The sequence below is a fragment of the Lonchura striata genome, chromosome 2 (assembly GCF_050655825.1).
Source record: "Lonchura striata isolate lonStrDom1 chromosome 2, ASM5065582v1, whole genome shotgun sequence".
NCBI lineage: Eukaryota > Metazoa > Chordata > Aves > Passeriformes > Estrildidae > Lonchura > Lonchura striata.
The window spans coordinates 106,256,615-106,276,787 of record NC_140704.1 but is presented as its reverse complement, the minus strand read 5'-3'; the positions used below and the strand labels follow the sequence as shown (position 1 = coordinate 106,276,787).

At 42.4% G+C, this 20,173-nt stretch overlaps 1 protein-coding gene across 12 annotated transcripts in view; it reads left to right on the top strand.

The window, feature by feature from the left end:
• Positions 1–352: 352 nt before the first annotated feature.
• The window catches only part of MTCL1 (microtubule crosslinking factor 1), a 101,719-nt gene continuing 81,898 nt past the window's right edge, over positions 353–20,173 (top strand). For 8 of the 12 annotated variants that reach the window (XM_085573745.1, XM_085573742.1, XM_031504011.3 and 5 more), the window contains exons 1-3: positions 1,125–1,258; positions 12,507–12,731; positions 14,232–14,390. In XM_085573745.1, the coding sequence (XP_085429871.1) occupies positions 12,534–12,731; positions 14,232–14,390 (357 nt within the window). In that variant the 5' untranslated portion in view covers positions 1,125–1,258; positions 12,507–12,533. Of the gene's footprint in view, positions 1,259–12,506; positions 12,732–14,231; positions 14,391–20,173 lie in introns of all 12 variants that reach the window. The other 4 variants (XM_077784300.2, XM_085573746.1, XM_077784295.2 and 1 more) reach the window with 3 other exon arrangements.

Below are 20,173 nucleotides of genomic sequence, written 5' to 3'. Positions count from 1 at the left end.
TCAAGCTGAGCCAGGCGGAGAGGGGAGCGGGAGGGGAAGAAGAAGGAGGAGGAGGAGGAGGAGGAGGAGGAGAAGGAGGAGACGGCTGCCACCGGGGGATTTGGGCTCGATTTATTGAAACAAATCAGTGCTCGGGAGAGAGCGGCGAGGAGGAGGAGAAGGTGGGGGTGGGGGGGCAGGAAGAGGGGGATCGAGAAAGAAAAGTGTGAGGGCTGTGGCTGGGAGAAGCAGAAGTGATGAGAGAGCGAGCAGGGAGGCTGGAGGAGGCTGCCCGTCCTGCCGCCGCGCCCCGCGGGGACCGCCGCTCCTGCCGCCGCCGGGCGGCCCCGCGGCCGCCGCTGCCGCCCCGCCGCCCCCGGCCCGCGCCATGGAGGCGCTGAACGGCCCCGGCCCGGGGCCCGGCGACGCGCTGCGGCCGCCGCCGCCTTCGCCCGGCCACCACCACCCGCACGCCGAGAAGAAGCGGCCGCACCGCGCCCCGTCGCCCGCCAGACCCTTCCTCAAGGACCTGCACGCCCGCGCCGCCGCCAAGCCTCCGCCCGCGCCCCCCAAGTCCCCCGGGCTCCCCGCCCGGGCGCCCTCGTCGCCGCACCCGGGCGCCCACCAGCCCTCCGCGGGGCTCCCGGCGGCGCCGGGCCGCCTCTCCCGCCGCCCCGCCGCCCCGGGGGGCAAGGCGGCCGCCGCCGCCGTCACCGCCGTCGGCAGGGCGGGCGCCAAGGCCGCCCCCTGCGCCAAGCGGGCGGCCCGCGGTCCGGAGCCGGGGCCCGGCGGCCGGGGCGCGGGGCGGCAGCCCGGCGGGGAGGCGGCCCCGCCGCCCGGCAAGGGCAGGAAGGCGAAGCGGGGAGCCGCGGCGGGCAGCGGCCATGCGGCGGCGGCGCTGGCCCGCGTCGGCCACACGGACAGCAGCTCCGACCTCTCCGACTGCCCCTCCGAGCCGCTCTCCGACGAGCAGCGCCTGGCCCCGGCCGCCAGCAGCGACGCCGAGTCCGGCACCGGCTCCAGCGACCGCGAGCGGGAGCCGCCCGCCGCTCATCCCGCCGCTCATCCCGGCATTCATCCCGCCGCCGAGCAGCCCCGCGCCGGCCACGGCCCTGGCCCCGGGCGCGGAGCTGCGCCGGCCCCCGGCTTCCGCGGGGATGTGCTACCTGCGGCCACGGGCGGGGGGCGAGCCCCGAGCCGCGGGGAGCCGCCGCCGGCGGCCCCGGAGGAGCTGCAGCGGGAGGTGGAGGAGCTGCGCTCGGAGAACGAGTACCTCAAGGTGAGCATCGCCCGCGGAGCTCGGTAGAAACGCTCGCGGTAGAAACGCGGCCCCCTCCTGCCCAGGAACGTGGGGACAGCGCGTGGAAGTAGGGGAAGAATATTCGCGCTGCCTGGAGTCACCTCCCATGGGACCCCCGCGCCCGCTGGTCTAAATGCCAAATTTTATCTGCAGGAGGGAAATAGGGGCAGGGAGAGCCAGCCGGGTGCCTCGGCCCCCTCCTTCCCCGCCCCCACGAAGCGGGACCCGGCACGGCTTAAGGGACTTAAGCGTATGATCGCGGCTCCCTGCAAAGCCCGGTTTGTGGGCGCTGGATGAACGTCAGTCCGATGCAACATGTACCGTGGCAATGTTGCGTTTGGTTGACGTGGTGGTAGCTCAGCAAACCCCGACTCTTTCTAAAGCACTGCAAACATTCTACTGGTTAGCAGAACTTTGCTTTCCAGGAACTGATTTCCTCAGTGTCACCCTTTAGGAAAAGGCAAAGGAACAGGTTCCCTCATTTGATGTGGAAAGGATGACAGCATTATGTGCTCTGCTTATTGCGTTACTTTATCTCTGGAAAGTGAAGCTACTCGCTGTGCAGTACTAAGAGAACAACAAGAGCAGCAAGAAAAAAAGTGTCATTGCATCCTTGTACAGGATATCAGTATGAATCCATCCTCGGAGAAACAGGAAAGCTAAATTCAGGCAATCTCTGAGCTGGGTTGACCTGTGGGAACCTTTAGTTGGACTTGTACTTACAATCTGATCTTTTGGCAGAGCAAAGAAGCTACATCCATAAAGATCTATAAATAAGATAAACTGAGATAATCCTGTAACCACAACCACTGTTTGGCTCTACCTCTGGTGAAAACAATCTTTGTTCCCTGATATTGGGAACACCCTGTTGTCAAGCAAAAGAACCATATAAATCCATGTAGATCTAGCATTCTTTCTCAAATAAGAGTGGGAGTTTTATGTATAGCCTTGGGAAAGAAGAGTGATAAAGATACAAGATAGGCTCGTTAAGGGGTTTTGGCTAAGTTACACGAAACAATATTCAGCATAGCAAAAGGGTAACAGCAGGGGTGCTGCAAGGTTCTTTGCCAGGTCTGGTGCTGCTTAGTGAACTGGAAAAAGGAACAAGCCATGATACAGCAAAATTTTCAGATGACATTAAATGTTTCTAGCTTAAGTAAAGTCTGGCAAAGATAGACAGAATTTAATAACAAAGTTAACCCCTGAGGAATGTGTGAAAAATAGAGGCAGAGGATGGTAAATAAATCCTAATATGCAAAATCTTAAGTACTTGGAGGGAATAAGTATGCACTTTTCTGTTTAAATGTGTTAACTCAGGAGCGTAATGAGAAAAGGAGAAAGGAAAATCTGCAAAAATTTTTAGATTACAGTGGGAACTGAACAGAGACTAACTAAAAAAATCTGGCAATATTTTATAAAACTGTAGTTGTTACACAGGTCAGTGAGTGTACCTGAAATACTGTGGGCACTGCTGGTCATCTAGAAAAGGAAAATACAAAACCAGACCAATAAAAATTATTGGCTCATAGAAAAGCTTTTATAGCACTCATTGGATGGGAAACTCGAGTGTGGTAAGGATATGTAATAGTCTATAAAAAGATGAGCAGCACAGAGAACCTTTATCACAAGCTTCTGTTTTATTTGACAGCCTAGAAGCAAGAGGAGATGTAATGAAATCAGAATTGATAATGGGAATCACTTAAGGAGTAGCTAACTGGCACTGCCATTAGAAGTCATGAAGTCCAAGAGCATCTCTTTGCATTACAGGATTTGAACAAGTATATGAGTGTTATATAATTAAACCCATTACAAAGTATGTGTCAAGCTCTCTTTATACTGAAGGTGATTTTTAACTATGGGAAACTATGGGAAAAAAAAAAAAAAAAAAAAAAAGAGCGTGTCGGAATTGCCCAGGACAGACCCTTGTTAGTGTGTCCCACCTGAGGAGCCCTGTAATCATGCGACCTAGTTGGCAATGGCAAGTCTTAGGTAAAGAACTTTATTATCTTCATTCCAAATTTTTCACCCTGTGCAACAATGCCCTCAGATCTTTCACCTTGATATCTTAATCATCTACAGCATTTGTTTCCTCACACTTTTTTTGATTCAGATTGTGACTTTATCACGTTCAAAATATTCCTGAGTCTCGGAGGATAATACAGACTGGTTTCTTCGGTGGGCATGTCCTGATGCCTGGAAAGCCATGAACTAATACCATTGCCTCTTCTGAGGGAAATGAGTACATTTTCTGCTTTGCTTGGCCACCTTGGTGTGTGAGGTCTTAATTCTGCTTCTCTCTCAAAATGGTTGGAAACGGCCCAGTGGTGCAAAAATTTTATCAGAATTCCCAATTCTCATTTGCCTCTCCTAGGAAAACCTATAAAAAAGTCTGCAAATTAAAACCACATCACTGTCTGAGTTGTTTACTTGTGGGTTTGTTCCATGTGTTTTTTACAATGCAGTTCTCTTGGTTGGCATTGGAGTGAGCTGTGTTTCTCCAGAGGGGGCTAAGGGAAAACAGGGATGCTGTCAACTGTAAATAGACAAATTATTAGATAAATCCCAGAAGAAACTGTTAATTTCCTGAGCATGGCCACAAGCCAAATTTTGTGGGTTTCACTCCTCCTTATCCCTCCCTGCAGCTGGAGTGCAGGCCTAAGTGCACATAATAAAGTCTTTTTCAGGGAATTTTATCTTTCAGGTAGGAAGGTCTTTCATGTATCTTTCATGTGTCTGTAACAGGTTATCGAAGATACACACACAGATACTTAGTGCTAAAGATTACTAGAGATTAAAGTGTTTTCAGAAAGAAAAAAAACCAAAACAAACACAATCATTTGTTTTTGTTTCTACATACTAAGTACTAGAAAGTCTCCCAGAATGCAGAACAAGCTGCTGCTCTGCAAACATCTCAGACTTCTTGTACCATGAGCCAGATTTTACCTTGGTATCAAGTTTCCACCTTAGGCATTTCCAGGCATTTACTCTACATAAGAATTTGGCCATAACCATAGCTAACTAGCTGCAAAGCTAAGCCTGTAGGTGAAGTGCATGAGGAGATGTGTTTACACTGAGAAGCCTCTCTTCTACTACTTCTGTGAAGTTTCATCATTGATTTCAGTTTCATGTATTCCTTGTATGACCTGATTTCAGCTACCTGTGGGGGAAGACTGTAATACTACAGCAGCATTTAAAAATATATCACTTAGTTGTTGATGTCTAAAAAGAGAATTTTTGTCATGGTGCCTAACTCTGCAGGACCAAGAGACCCTTGGTAACTGCTGGTAGTAGATAAAGTTTCAGTTATTGCTAGTTAGTCCTGTTAGTAGTAGCAAAACACCACCCACACAAGAGGTTGATTTTCAAGTTTGCTTTAAAGTGTCCAGCACATGGAGAAGTGTCACTCACTATGCAAGTCCTTGGGAAACTCGGAAAGAAGCCCTTTGTGGTGTAGAGCCCTCTGAAGGGAGAGGAATCTTAAGGAAGAGGGTCCAAATTTTTGCTATTAGACATGGTTTTTTTTGTCTCAGCCCAACTTTAATTTAGACTGTGTTAATTAAATAAATGTGCTAGCAGAAACAGCAGCGGTGTTTTAGTCACGACACACGCCCCTTTTCTCTTCATAGCCTTAATGTGAAAGCAGCCTCTTATATGAGGCATGGCATTTCCTACAGCCCTTAAAATAAAACTGGTGCTTGCTGTGCTTTTCTTTACCTGCCCTTCTCTTTGTGCCTTTGTTGGTACAAGTTCAATATGCTGGAAATGCTGCTGCAGTGTGGATTAGCACAGAAAATATACTATCTTGGATTTATTAGAGAACTGTCTTTTTTGTCTTGCTTTGTCGTTTTTTCTTTCTGCATTCATTTCTAACAGTGACATATTCTGGATATGAATTGACTAAGGGACCACTCCAGGCCCTGTATTCCACTCTGATGCATCTCAGCTATGTTCATTTTTGTTTGAAATTACAGTGTGTGTCATGAGGTTACATTGTATTTCTTTACTCACTTGAAACTGTAGCTCTTTGAGTTGCAGCCTTGCGCTGAAGTCAGGGGGAGTAATTCCACCACTTTTTTTATTAACCTGACGGCATTTGTGGATGTCAAAGGGTTTTGCAGAGCAAAAATGATGCACAGTGATGGCACCAGCTTTTTTCCATTTAGTGAAGGTTACCAGGGTTAGCAAAATAAAGGTCATCGCACATCTCTGCTGGACATGCTGCTTTTCCCAGCTGGAGAGTGGTGGCCCCGAAGAGAATGGGAGGAGATAACCCTGCCCGGGGCACAAAGCCCATGTGGCTGGAGGGCCGGTCAGCTGCCGAGGAGGATGTCACTTTGGGGGAAGAATAGCGAGGCCATGTGCCTTGCAAGCTCCAGCTGAGTCCCTGGCAGCCCCCACCCTGCCTGGAGGGGATGAGCTGTGTGATGCACCGGGCAATAATTTGCCTCGGTGGCCGTCAAGAAATGCTATTGATGTTGCCATTGATGAGTGCTCCAACAGCTTCATCAGCCCCAGTCAAGGATATGTGTCGAAACAATACGTGGCTAATGGTTGAATGAGGCAGAAAAGCTGCCAGATGCTGCTCTCAGACCCTGCAAAGTTAAACCAGTCCTGAAGTCAACAGGTGTTCACGGTCCTATGACTTTTCAGTTCACATATTGATTTGTGCACAGGCTTCGGACCACGTTGGATTGCTGCATGACTTGTTAAGTAGTCTGATTTGAGAGCTAAATAATAACATCAGGGGCCCAGGGACTTTGGGTTCATTAACATATTTTGCAAGAGGCAAAAATAATGGTTGTTGCTTTCTTCCCAATCAAAGCCTTTCAGAACATATTTATCCCTGCTGCAGTTCTGCTGTGAAGTGCTATGGGGGATGTGTGTATTCCTTAGCAGCAGCAGCAGCAGCATCTCCTACATATAGACAGTTTGAGATATTTAAAACATGAAAACAGAGATTATGTAAAATCACAGTTCGTGAATCTTAGATTTATCAAGGATTTTCTAGAAGCTCTGGATTTGCCAGTGCAATAGCAGCTACCCACTGTAATTTCCACTCTTCCTCCCTACTCCACTCTCCCCTCATTTGGTTAAATGTATATTAAATAACATTCTATTTAGAGAATAGTACTGGCAAAACCTATACATATAACTTCTGGGTAAATTAATAAACATTTTTTACACAGACAACTGAATTTCCTCATTCATCTGCATTGTCTTAAATACTTAAATACAATTTATTGATTTTGTGTGTTTTTGTCTTCCTAGTTTGCAGGTATTTTCCATTTAATATACCACTTCTGGATACTGATGTGTTTTAACTCACTGGACCCCAAAGACTTTGCCAGAGTGTATAACTGTATTCACAGAGTAATGAATTCAGTATTCATGTATCTTTTATGCTGGTTTTTTGCATGTGATTTCTCCCTAAAAATAATTTCCAAGTTTTCTTTGACTCATGGTTGAGTTCCTCTATTTAGTGGCTCAGACTCTGAGATAAGAGCTTTTTTATTTTAGTAATTCGTCTCAGTGAAGGTAGATCAGCAGGCTGACCTAAATGCAAGTGGTGAAGATGACCCTTCCTCTGTATTATATGCAGTTTAGTGGTCTTGCTTTGGACTACATTTAGTGTGATCCCTTGAAGAAAATATCCTCATCGTGCATATGTTTTAAAGCTGTCTAGAGGACTCAAGTAATGGAGCACATTTGAGGCACACTTGGAGTGTAGGTCTCTCTTTTATTTCAGAAGGAATCAATTTCTTGCATGCTCTGTGGACAGAATGAGTGTGCAATTGGTAGAGATGATTGGAAAATTAATTTTAAACCTTGTTGCATATCATAACCAGACTGGCTGGGTAGACAGAGCCCATAAGTTATGCAAGTTCTCCTGGTCATTTCAGTGAGGATGACTCAGATGAGTATGGGTTACTCAGTGTAATAGTTGTATGGCCTGACCTTTTCTCTTTCTCTCTCTCTCTTCTATTTTTTTGTTTTTGTAAGAATCATAAACAAGGCATATTCCTATAATTTGTTCTTAATTATAATTCATTATAATTAAATCAATAATAAACAAGCATGACATCAGGTAGGGTATTAATGAGATAATGGCTTCTAGTCTGACAGGCAAGTGTTTAATTTGCACAGTACAGACAGAAAATGACCTATCAGTATGTATTTGGGCTACACAGTGATAGAAGTTGCACACAAGGCTTTCCCCTTCTCAGCCATTCACACTGGCTTGGTACACTGACAGGCAAATGGGGAATCCTAATTCTGTTGCTTTTGCACTGCAGTTTTGGGACTCCTGCAAATAGAGCGGCTGTTTGCATGTGCCCCTGTGTCCATACAGCCACCCTGTGACTCTCAATGGGTAGTTCCTACTAGACCCCAAAGAGCTGGCCTTTAGGAACTCATTTGGGCCAAGCAAAGCCTTAAGTTGAAAGGCTCAGGAGCTGGTGAAACTTGGATTCCTATTGCAAATTTGGAAAGAGCTGCCAGTTAGAAAACACGTTTTCATTCATTTTTTTCTGGTGACCAGAGTGACATAAGGAAAGAAAAGCAGTTTAGCTTTTCCTAAACAATATTCCTTCTTGCAGGACTCTCTGCCTCGTGCTGTTCTTACTGAAAGTAATAGCATAATTACCATTAAATTAAAAGGGATCAAGAGGAGGCTTTCATCCCCTTCAAGAATGCAGAGCAAAGTGAAGCTTCTGATGCATGCACTCAACCTCCCAATTTCAATTGCCACTTTGGAGTGCTGGAGCAGGTCCTCCCTGTTTAAGGAATGGAGCAGCTCTCCATTTGTAGATGAACAAAAAGGGATGGCTGCTTTCTTGCCTGTTTGCTTTAATTACTTTTAAGTGCTTATTCTAATATCTTTCTTCAGTTTTACAATATTAAAGTCTTCAGTATGAAGCTCCATACCTCCTGAGAGAAAGAGCTTTAATTTTAACTCACAATAATAAGAGTAGTAAGAACAATAGATTTTAATAAAGTCAAGGGTTTAATAAAGTCAAGTTATCTGATTTTTCCATCTGCCTTGCAGCCAGAGCATCCCTTTTTTGCAAACCACCATGCTGAGAATTTTGGCTTTGCTGCATTTACCTTTGATTTTACAAATGATTGAAATGTTTTCCTTCAACGCAGTAGTTTTTGTCAGTTTAGTAAGTAGGACCATCATAGTTTCAGTTGTAATTTCCCCTTCCATGGGTCTTTAACTTTGCTTCCTTCATTTTCTGTGCATGGATCACTTTAGAAGAGGAGTTAAAGCTGTTCTGATTTTCCAGGTGCAATTGTAACAGTTCTGACTTAGGATTTGTTACCACACTGTTTCAGTGTCCACAAGAGAATCACAAGTACTTGCCAAGGAGAATAAACTGTTAAGAAATGAAAGCATCTACACCCTTGTCACTGGCCTTGTGGCCTGTATTGAAAGCAAGATGGTGTCTTTATTGTAACTAAAGTTAAACTTTTATGGTTTAGTTAAAGGTTATCCCAGTATCTATAATTGTGTGCTGACTGACATACAAAATCCAAGGCACATTTTCCAGAGGCGACATGTTCCTCTCTCTATATTTGTTATATAAATATAGGACTTCATGTTGCTATTCAAAAATATTTAATCTGTCTGATTTAATCTAGTTCTTTTCCTCTCTGGGCTGGACACACTACATAGGTTCAAGCCCCAAGCACTGCAGCAATACAGCAGAATATGGGCTGATGCTGCATGCAGCCTGCACAGTGAGGTTTCTGCTCCTTATACAGTCAAAACTCTTTGTGGCCTCATGTTGCCTTGTTTTAAAGCTCATCCAAAGGGTGCTGTATCTCTAAATACAAGAAGTCAGGACACAGTTTGATTTCTATGTGAAAATTTTGGGAGTAGAAAAGAAATTAATTGTGGAAAAGAATCTGTCAGTTAAAAAATATCAGAGAGGAGAACTGTGTGAGATTTTAAAGTACAACCTCCTTCATTGTAGTCTGAATTTTAATTTATCTGCAAAATTACACTAGAGAAAAACAAACCTTGTATTTACAACCAAAACCAGAGGCAACCACAGCACAAAGAAAAAAAAAAAAATCCAAAACCCCCAAGCAGAAATACAACCGAACAACCAAAATAAAATCCCACAACACTGACTTACAAAGTCATAGTTGTGCTGATAAGAGAGATTGAGAAAACTTTGGTTTACCTGGAGGTTAAAGGCAGTTCTATCTCTTGGAACTTAGCTCATGCCAATCCTTGCAACTCTTTGAGGAACTTCTTCAGTGTGAGGAAATAATACACTGGATTGAAGTCTCCAACAGAGACAGTGACTTTTACAGCTGGAAGAATTCCCATGCCCACAGATAGGACTTGGAAATATTCACTTTCAATGGGATGAGTGTTTCAGAGATTGGGTTGTTTAAAATTATGTGAGGTTCACTTTCCAAATTTGGTTGCAATAAATGCTTTTAAATAAAATATTGTTTATTATTTATCTTTAGAAATCAATCAAATTTACTACTAACAAAACTTGATAAAGATAAGAAGATGAGCAATGACATTGTAATTGCAGGCTGCTTTATACATGAAAGCCATTCCTTAGTTCTTAAATGTAAACAACAGATTATAAGCCAGATCCCATTAATTTGTTGATGGCAGTTGTTTTTCTTTATTGTGGATTTGTGTTTCAAAATTTTAATTTAAAACCAAATTACTAACCTAACATTAGCATTCTGAAGATGACATTAAAAAGTTAATTAAACTTAAATCTAGTTGGGGTAAATTCAACACCTGAGTCTGCTGACAACCCTTAAGAAATAACTGTGGTCTTGTTCATTCTATAGGGCTGTGTTAGCTCTGACTGGTAAAGACTCTACTTTTGGTATGAGTATCTTAGCCAAAATATCTCATTGATAAGCTGATAATGCACAAGTGTACTCCTTTTCTTAGGTTCAAAAGCTACTGTTACTCTCTAATCAGTTTCTAAAACCCTGACATTTTCTTCTGCATCTCTTATCTTCACTGGGTAAATTTTTACTTTACCTCTTCAAAGTGTCTATAAATGTGAAGCATAGCAATAAGTGTGTACAGAGAAAAGAAGAGCAGGTCTTGTTCCCAATCCAATCAAGCATGCATTGCTATATTTTTCTTTTTAAAAATATACATCATTTATCAGAACTCCACCTGTGTGTCGGCTGTAAACTGGCCAGAGTATTTGAGGAGGAGTAGATAGAGCCTGGATCCTAAATTGTTTTGAAATAGTCCTGCTGGGTTTGGTCTGTAGAGCTCATTTGCTTTGTTGAAGTCAGCTGTTTGTGTTTAATTAATGTATTTAGAACTCCTGAGGATGTTATTGCTGTAAGGGTAACCTCAATGACTGTGCTTACACTACTCCTTTGCAGGCAGTGTATGGTGTGAGCACAATCCAGCTCACTGGGGAGTAACCCTTGAGTTTATCCATCCACACAAATCCCCTGATCCTGCGCCTGTCCCAGAGAGACTGTGGGACAGGATGCTCCTGCAGCAGAAATCTGAATATATTGAGAATGTACAGTGACATAGTGGGCTTGTGAGAAAACTTCTCTGTCCTTTCAGAACATCTGGGGAGAATGGTGTAGGGTCCTGAGTGGGCTGTACTGGTGGAGCAAAGCCCCACTGGTGAGCCCAGAGCTGTAATTTTGGAAATAACCAGCCTTGTGCATACCCCAGATTTATGCTGGCTCAACTAATTGAAATTAAACCATAGTTGTATAAATACTGGAGTATTTCTACATGGATGGGATTTTGGTGAGAATAACACTCTAATTCTAACATAACTGACAAGGCTAAAGAACACATCTACCCATCTTCCTTTGGCCAGGACTGTGCTCAGGGCCAAGATCTGCCCTGCATTTGTTATCAAAGCTCCAATGAAGCAAGATTAATATGACATTCTGGTTATGCCATGGGAAGGGGGAATGTTTGAGAGAACTGCCAGGAGAGTGTGGGCAGATGTGTTCTTGTAGGCACTGGACAGGAATGTTCAGGCAGGGGCAGGGAGGGGTTGTCAAGGGTACTGATGTCATAGCAGTGCCCTCTCCACCTGAGACAAGTGTGAAATATTCTCTGGCCACCCTTGAAATTTCAAATGCGAAATAATCTCCAGCCATCCTTGGTATTTCAAGAGTGATTTACGGATCTGAAGTGGGATCACAGTGTAGCTAGCCCCAGTACAAGTTCTCCTGGAATCTTACTTAAGCAATGTTTTCCACAGAAAAGTTGGTCTTTGTAATATCAAATACAATTTTAAAGAAACCAATTTAAAAAATAATAGTTCATTTTAAATTTCACCTCCTGCCTATTTTTCTTAATTTTTTTTCCTCTAAACTTTGTTCAGTTTGTAGAATTGTATTTTTTTTTCTCTCATGTAGTAGTTTAATACTTTGTACCATTCTGCCTGGAAGACCTTTATAACAGTTCTAGCTTTGGAGCTTCAGTCATGCAGGTATTAAACAAATGGCAATGATAGAGCTTATCCTGTTCAGCCATAAATCTTTTTTCTGACTTTAGAGAGCAAGTGCTACACATAGTACAACATGGAAGTGGACAGTTCATGATGCCCAGGAAAGAGCAAGCAGGTTATTCCCATGAGCACAGGTTTTGTTTTGTTCCTGTGGTACTGTTATTGAGATGTGTGTGCACACAAAAAAAAAAACAACACTTTCTCCTGCACACAATCCACATGTCATAAAGCCAGTGTATAGTGTAGGCTCAGGTGGGATGGTGTTTCCATGTGGAGCATTTCAGTATTTCATGTAAGGCATTTTTTTTTCCCTAAAAGTTTCATTTTTAGGAGGTGTTTGTTGTTAAAAGGGCACACCACACAGACATGTTGAGGTACTTGGTTAAGTAGGTTTACTGCAGTCTGAGTAAAGCAAGGAATTGGTTCAAATGGTGGTAAAGTATTGTACAGTTTTAATTTTAACTTGAGATGGTAAAATGAAGGTTACCAGTTTCAGGAGACATGAGCATCTGGTTTGTTTTTAATTATCAAAGCAGTTGAAAGAAATATGACAAGTATTCATTAATTTAGTTCAGCATAATTACTCAATGTTGGGTTAAAACTTCTGTTCCTGTGACTTCTGGAGCTGCGTGTTGCAATCTGTATCATTTCATTAATGTGGTATCCTAGCGAGCATGTTTCCTATTTTGCTCCCATGGGTGAGATTTAGAGGTATGATGGAGCACTGTTTTGACTTCTCACAGGATGAGCTGGATGAACTTCGGGCTGAAATGGAAGAAATGCGTGACAGCTATTTAGAGGAAGATGTTTACCAGCTGCAGGAGCTCCGGCGAGAGCTGGACCGGGCAAACAAGAATTGCCGCATTCTGCAGTATCGTCTCAGGAAAGCAGAACAGAAAAGCTTGAAAGTTGCACAAACAGGCCATGTGGATGGAGAGCTCATTAGGAGCCTGGAACAAGATTTAAAGGTGGGTTGAGAGATTCTTATTCACAGCAAAAGAGAGCAGACTGTGATGTGGCTCTCTGCAATGGAAGTGAGGGTGACACATGAAACAAGCAGTAATTCTCCAACGTCACAACCAATTTCCTTCTGCTGTGGTGGAGAACAAATATTCAGTTCATCACCATAAAAAGATGTGTCAGTGAGTAAAAAAACATGTGTTGAGATTCAAAATGAAAGAAATACAGTCAAGTTACATTTCTGCATTTAAAAGATTTAAAGGGTCTTGATTTACTGAAAACCTTAGCTTTGCAATACTGTATAAACAAAACCTGATATCCTTTTTCCAGTTCATGCTGCTTCCTTCCTTTTCATTTCTTTCTTATGCCAAGTAACTGAAAAAAAAATAGTCTAAGTTGCATTTCTTAGTCTAATGAGTTACTTGTAACAGGAACAGAGTGTATAATATTTTTTCAGGGCAGATAGAGAATCAAAATGCTTTTTCCCTACAAACACAAATACCTATAAAAATTATATTAATACTGAAACAGTTTTTATATCTTTCAGAAATGTTTCCATCAAGGCAAAGTAAAGCTTTGTGTACATATGATGGTTATCTAGCTTTACTCATCTTTCTTGATATTGCTATCTTGTAGCTGTTTTTAAAATATTTTCTGTAGAGAGCACTTCTTGCAACTAGAATTATTAAGAATATTGTTCTTATAAATGCAAAACATAAAACCTCCTGAAACCAGAATGATTTGTTGTCAGCAGTGGAAATGAGAGTAACATATCAAGTCATCAAACCTTTTAAAATGTCAGATCTAATTTTTTTATTTTTGATGAAAACCAAATTATAACCTTATAACAATAGCAATGATACACAGTAGAAATGTTGCACCTAGATTTCAAAGAAAGAGATATTGAGTGTTTTTATTATTGATTTCTTGTAAGTCCGTAATAATGTCTTGTAATTCCTCATGTTGTAAGATGTATCACCTTTACAAATGTTTTTGGAGTAAATATCTATTCTTGTTAGGCTGGACTCAGAAAACCTAAGCTAGCATATATTTCTGTGCTTTCATATAATTCTTGCTTAGTTGTGATTGCTGCTAGAGCAGCAAGTTCACGAGGCTGTGACTGCTGCACACACTTTGCTTTGATCGATGGCCCATCAGTTTTACAGCTCAATTCCTTGTCTTTGGCTTTATCTGTGTGATGTGCTGGAACTTTAATGGGTGGCTTTGGTGTCTGCTTGTTTTCTCCTGCTGTTCATAACATTGCCTTAGCATAATGTGAAGGGAGCTGGAGATGCGTAATCAAATATATTTTCATTCTGGATTCCTTTATTAGAAATGAATGTTCATTTTGGTACTTGGAAGGCTTGGAGTGTTCCATCAACAGTGTCATAATTGAATTAAAAACCTCTTGGTTGTCTAAGGCTGTGATATGCATCTTACTGTAGGAGACATACTGTAGCTGTTGCTCCTCATGGATGATCTTCATGCGGTTGTGCTCTTTTGACCAGGTAGCCAAAGATGTTTCTGTCAGACTGCACCATGAGCTGGAGAGTGTGGAGGAGAAACGAGTTAAAGCAGAAGATGAAAATGAAGTCCTTCGGCAGCAAATCATTGAGGTGGAAGTATCCAAGCAGACGCTGCAAAATGAGCTGGACAAGTTAAAAGAGGTAAGCAATTGTCAGAAAAGCCATGCAGAGCAGTATTGCTGGGTTAGAATTGAGATTTGGCACACAGGTGTCTTAGGCTAATTCTTACATTAAATGCTTGCTGATATTGCTTGTACAGTTGCCCCAAAGGTCTCCTTTGTTATATGTCCCAGATACGTCATCAGTAATTTAGAATCAATAGAGATGTAGATGGCTGATCCACTTTTTGTCTGGGGCTTCTCACAGGGCTTCTGTCCTATTTTAAACTATCTCCTTAAGAACTCTCTTCCTGCTGAAGCAAAACTCTTTCTGATTTGACTCCAGCTGGCTCTGGCTGTTCTTTATACAGACTGGGACTTCCACCTATTTGAAAGTCAAATGAAGTGCGCATGACTTGTGTCTGAGAGCAGGGTTCAGATAGGCAAGCTGCTGTTTTGGCTGGTACTCCTCAGTGGTGGTGGTGGAGCCATCAGCATGAGCTGGACAGCCAGAATGTGGTCTCTAAAGTATAAATAACATTGCACTTCAGGCACAGAAACACTGTCTCTTGAGAAAAGGGATCATTTGAACTGGTGCTGACACACAGTCATACTGGGTGAAGTGATGATCCTTGGAAGCAGTGAGCTGAGGAGCAGGGGACGGTAAAGGAAAGCCAAATACTACGCACAGTTCTTTGCTGGAGCCTACATCCCAATCTGCAGTGGTATTTCTGTTCCCTTAACAGTACAGCAGATTGGCAGTTCACAGCCCCTGCTCTGTTCTCAACCAGATTGAGATAGAGCATTTAAGCGTAATGAGGTAAGACATTTATCCTCTGAGCCCTGGTCAGATTTAGAGAGCTGGTGCAATTATGTGTTATTTTAATCTTTCCAACATTACTTGTGAGTCAACTGGCACAAAGCCTGGCTCAGTTTATAAGGACAGTCCCTATTTAATTTCTCTGTGCATTTAAGTTATGAGTAGTCCAGTGCAGGAGTTTTGGAGTGTTTGTACCTAACAGAAGAGATCATCAGCTGGTATACATATCACTGTTGCTTAGATTACTTGTGAACCTGACACAAAAGATAAGGTCTACATGATGTTTTAGCTATTCTTCTCCTTTTTCAATGTTATTTATGAATGCTGTGCTAAGTGGACACGACACCATGTTACAGGGTTTGCAGTCTCGGCTCTGTACAAAAAATGCCATCTCATCAACAGTACCTAATTTATTGCTTGTTGTTGATTAATATGCAGGTCCACTGGGTACTGCTTGATGAGTTCAAGCAGAAACTAAATTGTGGGTGAGAAGTGAGGGAGAAGATGGTCCAGCAGCACTGAAGCCTCAAGCTAGCTCTAACCAGGCTGAATTTACCTTGCTGCTTAGGTTGCTGCAGCCTAGCTGTACTGGGAAGCACTGCTAAGTCAGCTGTCTCTCTGCTGGATTGCAGGATGAGGTGACTGTACCCTTACTTTGTATGCATTCCTTGCCCGTAAGAGACAAAAGCTGGAGGGGAGCTAGGGAAAGGGAGAGATAACAGGTAGAATGATGGGATGTATTAATGCTGATCTGGAGATAAAGCAGGGCATAAGAGGGATCATGAGATGTAGTGGTAGTAGTAGTAGAGATCGTCTGAGTAAAATAGTAGAGATAGTTTCACATGCCATGAGTTGTGGTTTCTCTGGCAGACACAATTTCACAAGGTCACTGGAGGTGAGAAGATGAGGTTGGAGTCCTTGGCAGGTCACACAAGGACAGATGAGCCAAAAGCTGGAGAAACACAGCTATGCATGTGTCAGATAAGTGTGTTTGCAGTGTTGTTGACATTGCTAAAAAAAAATTATTCTTCACTCAAGATGTGTTCAAATAACTACCAGAAGCAGTGGCTCCTTAGGAACATTTGATATGTGCAAGGAATGTATTATAGGCATGCCAGTGGGAAAGCTAGTGCTTTATATACCAGGACAAAAGTGACCCCAAAGCCATGTAGCTTTTTCCCAATCCACCCTGACTCTGCATCTTGTCTATCTAAGGGCTGACAGTTGCAAGGAACGTTTTCCTATCTGGTCCTGGAGCGTTGCCTGAGACCCAGTTAGACAGTGTTCACTCTGATATAGCTTCCTGCAACCATATGCTCATTCTCTGTAATATCCTTGACTATTCTCTATCATCGAATCAACAGAAAGGTTTTCTCCCATCTGTGTTCATATTTATTGCTTAATTCAGTGCTTGCCTCTGCTTTGCTGTGCCGTACAATTCCCTCGAGTCCCATTTCTCACTGCAGTAGATGGCATGTATGTTGATTATATTTAATGTATTTTGCATGCTGAAATACCTTTAGGAATTGTACATGTCTCTGAAAGCACTCTTTCCTTAAAGCCACCTTTGGTGTTTATCATAATCTTTTGAAGAATTTCTAACATTTATCATGTTTAGTACTGTTAATTTTTTTTTTTTTTTTTGCACCAATACCTGTTTTGATCTCCTGTGATGTTTTCAACAGGGCTTCTTGGATATATAGGCTTGTTCTAGCTAAATAAAATTTTTATTTCCTTAGGAAAGAAGCCTTACAGCTTTAACTGGGAATTTATTTTTTTTTTGCCTCCTACTGACCATGTAATTTCAAGTTGTTTTATTAAGCGCATATGAAAGACTTTCCTCTCTTTTCACTAAATAATATTTCTCAATGTGTCTCAATGTGAAAATAATCCTTTAAAGTCCTCTCCTCTCCTCCCCTCTCCTCCCCTCCCCTGTGGATTGCTGCTAATGCACTTCCCTCCCCAGTCCCAGGTGCTTCTGGATTCCCATTCCATTACACACTTTCAAAAGCTTTTGCATAATCTATCAAAACAGCATCTAGGCCCTTTTTCTGTTCTGGTATCTGCCAAATGCTCCCCATCAACAAAATATTCTGATTTCTACTGATTGTTTCATTAAGAAGCTCTCAGATAACTGGTGAGTCACTTGCAGGTTTTTAGGATGCCACCTCCTTGTTCCCCTTGTCTTTTTCTTTTTTATTTTTCATAAATGTGTTCCATCCCTCCAGACTTTTGCTGCATTTCCTGTGTTTTGAGCTAAAATATGAGTTGATAAGGATGTTTAACGAATGCTTGTGAATTTTGTCCAATTCTGATGTCTTCCAGTTAGACATCATTCTTCTTTGAATGTCTTCATCAGTATCCTGGCATTCACTTTGCTTACTCATGCCACTGTACTTCCTTTTTTGCTTTTTTGCTTTTAGTTCTCTTAGCCAAAAGATAATATAGTTCTTTCCTGTCCCATAATACTTCCTACTTTTTTTTCAGATTTTATTAATTTATCACTGTTCATCGTCTGCTGCTCTTGCCTGAAATATTACCACTGATTCTTTTGAAGATATTTCTTTCACTGGCTAATAATGTTTTCTCACTGAATATTTTTTAACTTTACTGACTGTAGCATGTTTTTTTTTGTGTCAGTCTTCTCTATCTGCTGAAGCACTGTGGTTCATTGATTTTTTCCATTATTACATTCACCTACTTTTTCAGTTTTCATTTTTCAAATCTCCCCTTTCTGTCTTTTTTACTGTGAACATTTCAACTGGTTTTGGGCCACTCTCTGATACCTTTTTCTGTGGCATTCTCCATCAGAACTGCAGAGTTTTTCTACTGCTGTGAACACTTATTTGTAGCATATGCTGGATGTTTGTGAGAACTGTCCCTTCTAGGAATTTGCTAGGATTTTCTGTGACTTAACAAAGCTGCTTCCTCCTTAGAGCTTTGGAAGCAAAGGCAGTGTGCCCTCACAGATTTGCTAAGAACACATATCCCTGCCAAGACTTGCTTGCTTTTTCCTCATGTTGTCTGGGTTATTAACATTGCCATTTGAGTCAGCAGGCTGCCAAGAAAGAAAAAAAATTACTCCATCACTAACAAATTACCTCAGCAACATCCCTGCAGCTGTCATTTCCCCCTTCCTAATATCCTAATGCACCTCATGAGAAATATTGATGTGTATTAAGAAATTTTCTCAATCAGTCAACTAGAAAGCACTCAGAACACTTTTTTACCAAAGTTTCCTTTCCTTTGAAGCAGTGCAAAGCCCTTACCAATTCTCTTCTGAGCATCTACAAATCAGAACTTTTCTCAAAGGCTTGACAATAGCAAGTGGATTTTCTTTTTTCAACATCTCCACTCGACATCTAAGTCACCCCAAACTTCATTTCCTTGGAGCCACCAGGGCATCTTTAAGGAACTTCTTCCTTATACTTTCTCAGAAAAGATACTTCACAGAAGGATCATCTATTTTTAGTCTAAGTGTAAACAACTAGGAAATCATGCTTGGCAAGTGTTGGGTGCCTTTATGTACAGCAATAATTACTTCCCCTGCAAGCAATACCTTTCAGAGTAATCCTGTCTCTAAAAACTCCATACCTAGGTAAGAACAAACCATTTTTACTACTTATTGAAGAAAAGCAATGAGATAGCACAGGACCAGCTCCTGTTCCCCCTGAGGAGAAGGAGTTGGTTGCTTGTTTGCAGCTGCTAAATGTGTATTTTTCCTTCTGTCTGGGTTTGGTGTGGTGAGGCAGGGTAGAGACCGAGGCAGAGCTGTGGCAGTGCTGACACTGCTGGGGATGGGCAGCTCCATCAGACCAGACAAAGAGAGGGGAGGAATAAGGTCAGGGGCAGCAGCTGCTGAAAGATTTGATGAAATGGGGTAGCAAGAAATGAAGGAGAATTGTGTAACTGGGAAGAAAGAGGAGTTTACTGGTTGTGTGTTGGCCATACTGAGCAGGTGACAGTTGTTTTTGTATGGCCACTGAAAGCAGAAGGACCAGAGGGGGAGCAACCAGAGGTGTTGCTTTCTGTCTTGCAGCAACCTCTGCTGTAGCAGCAGCCTCTCAAGTGACAGTGAAGTTTTCCTGGCCAGCTCCTAACTTCAGCTGAAATGCTTCAAGCCCTTCAGGTTATTGGGACTGTCAGAGACCCAAGTGCTTTTCCCTGGGCATTTTCACTCAGGAAACCACTTCCAGCTGATGGAGGGCTATGGCTGCAGCTCATGTTCACTGGTGTTTTTACAAATAAGGGTAGAAACAAAAGGCTAGAAATCCTGTTTCCGTTCATTTCTGCTTAAGAGGAAAGAAGTCCTCTAGCCCATATTAATGCCTCCAACATATCTCTTCAGGACACAGACTGATATGAGAACCAGCACCTACTGTAAATGGGCTTTCCCAGGTTGCCTATGGGCTTTTTAGGACAGTGACTTCTATAAATGCTCTTTCATCCGAGAGCTTTACTTGATTTGGATGGTGTAATGCCCAAGCTTATTCTCTGCTCCGCCCCTGCAGCACTTTATTTTTGAGGCACTGTTCAAGAACTGCTGCTTTTAAGAGTCAAAGAAAATTTTCTGTTAAAATATTTGTATAACAGAGTGAAAACTTACATTCAGAAGCTTATAAAAATTATATAAATATACAAGTTGAAAAATCTTTCAAGCCTATTATTTTGAGACAAGTTTTGCTCCAAAGTGCAAATGCAGTACTCTGTTTAACACAATAGAGGTGGAGTGCATTTTGCTCATAGAAGAATTCAGCTCTATAAGAATTACATAGCAAAACGAAATCTGGAGGCTGCTGTGTGTGAAATCTGGAGCTGAGTGTGACAGTGATTTTCATTGCCATGAACTTCGTAAGTAGAGCAAAACACATGTTGCATGTGTGTAAAGTGTGATTTTTCCAAGCTGAAATCACATTTCCCTCTTTTTGCTCTGATATAAATACAGATCTGGTGTGAAGTGGTACACAAGTGCTAAATAAATTATTTTTGGTGAAAACACACTTGTT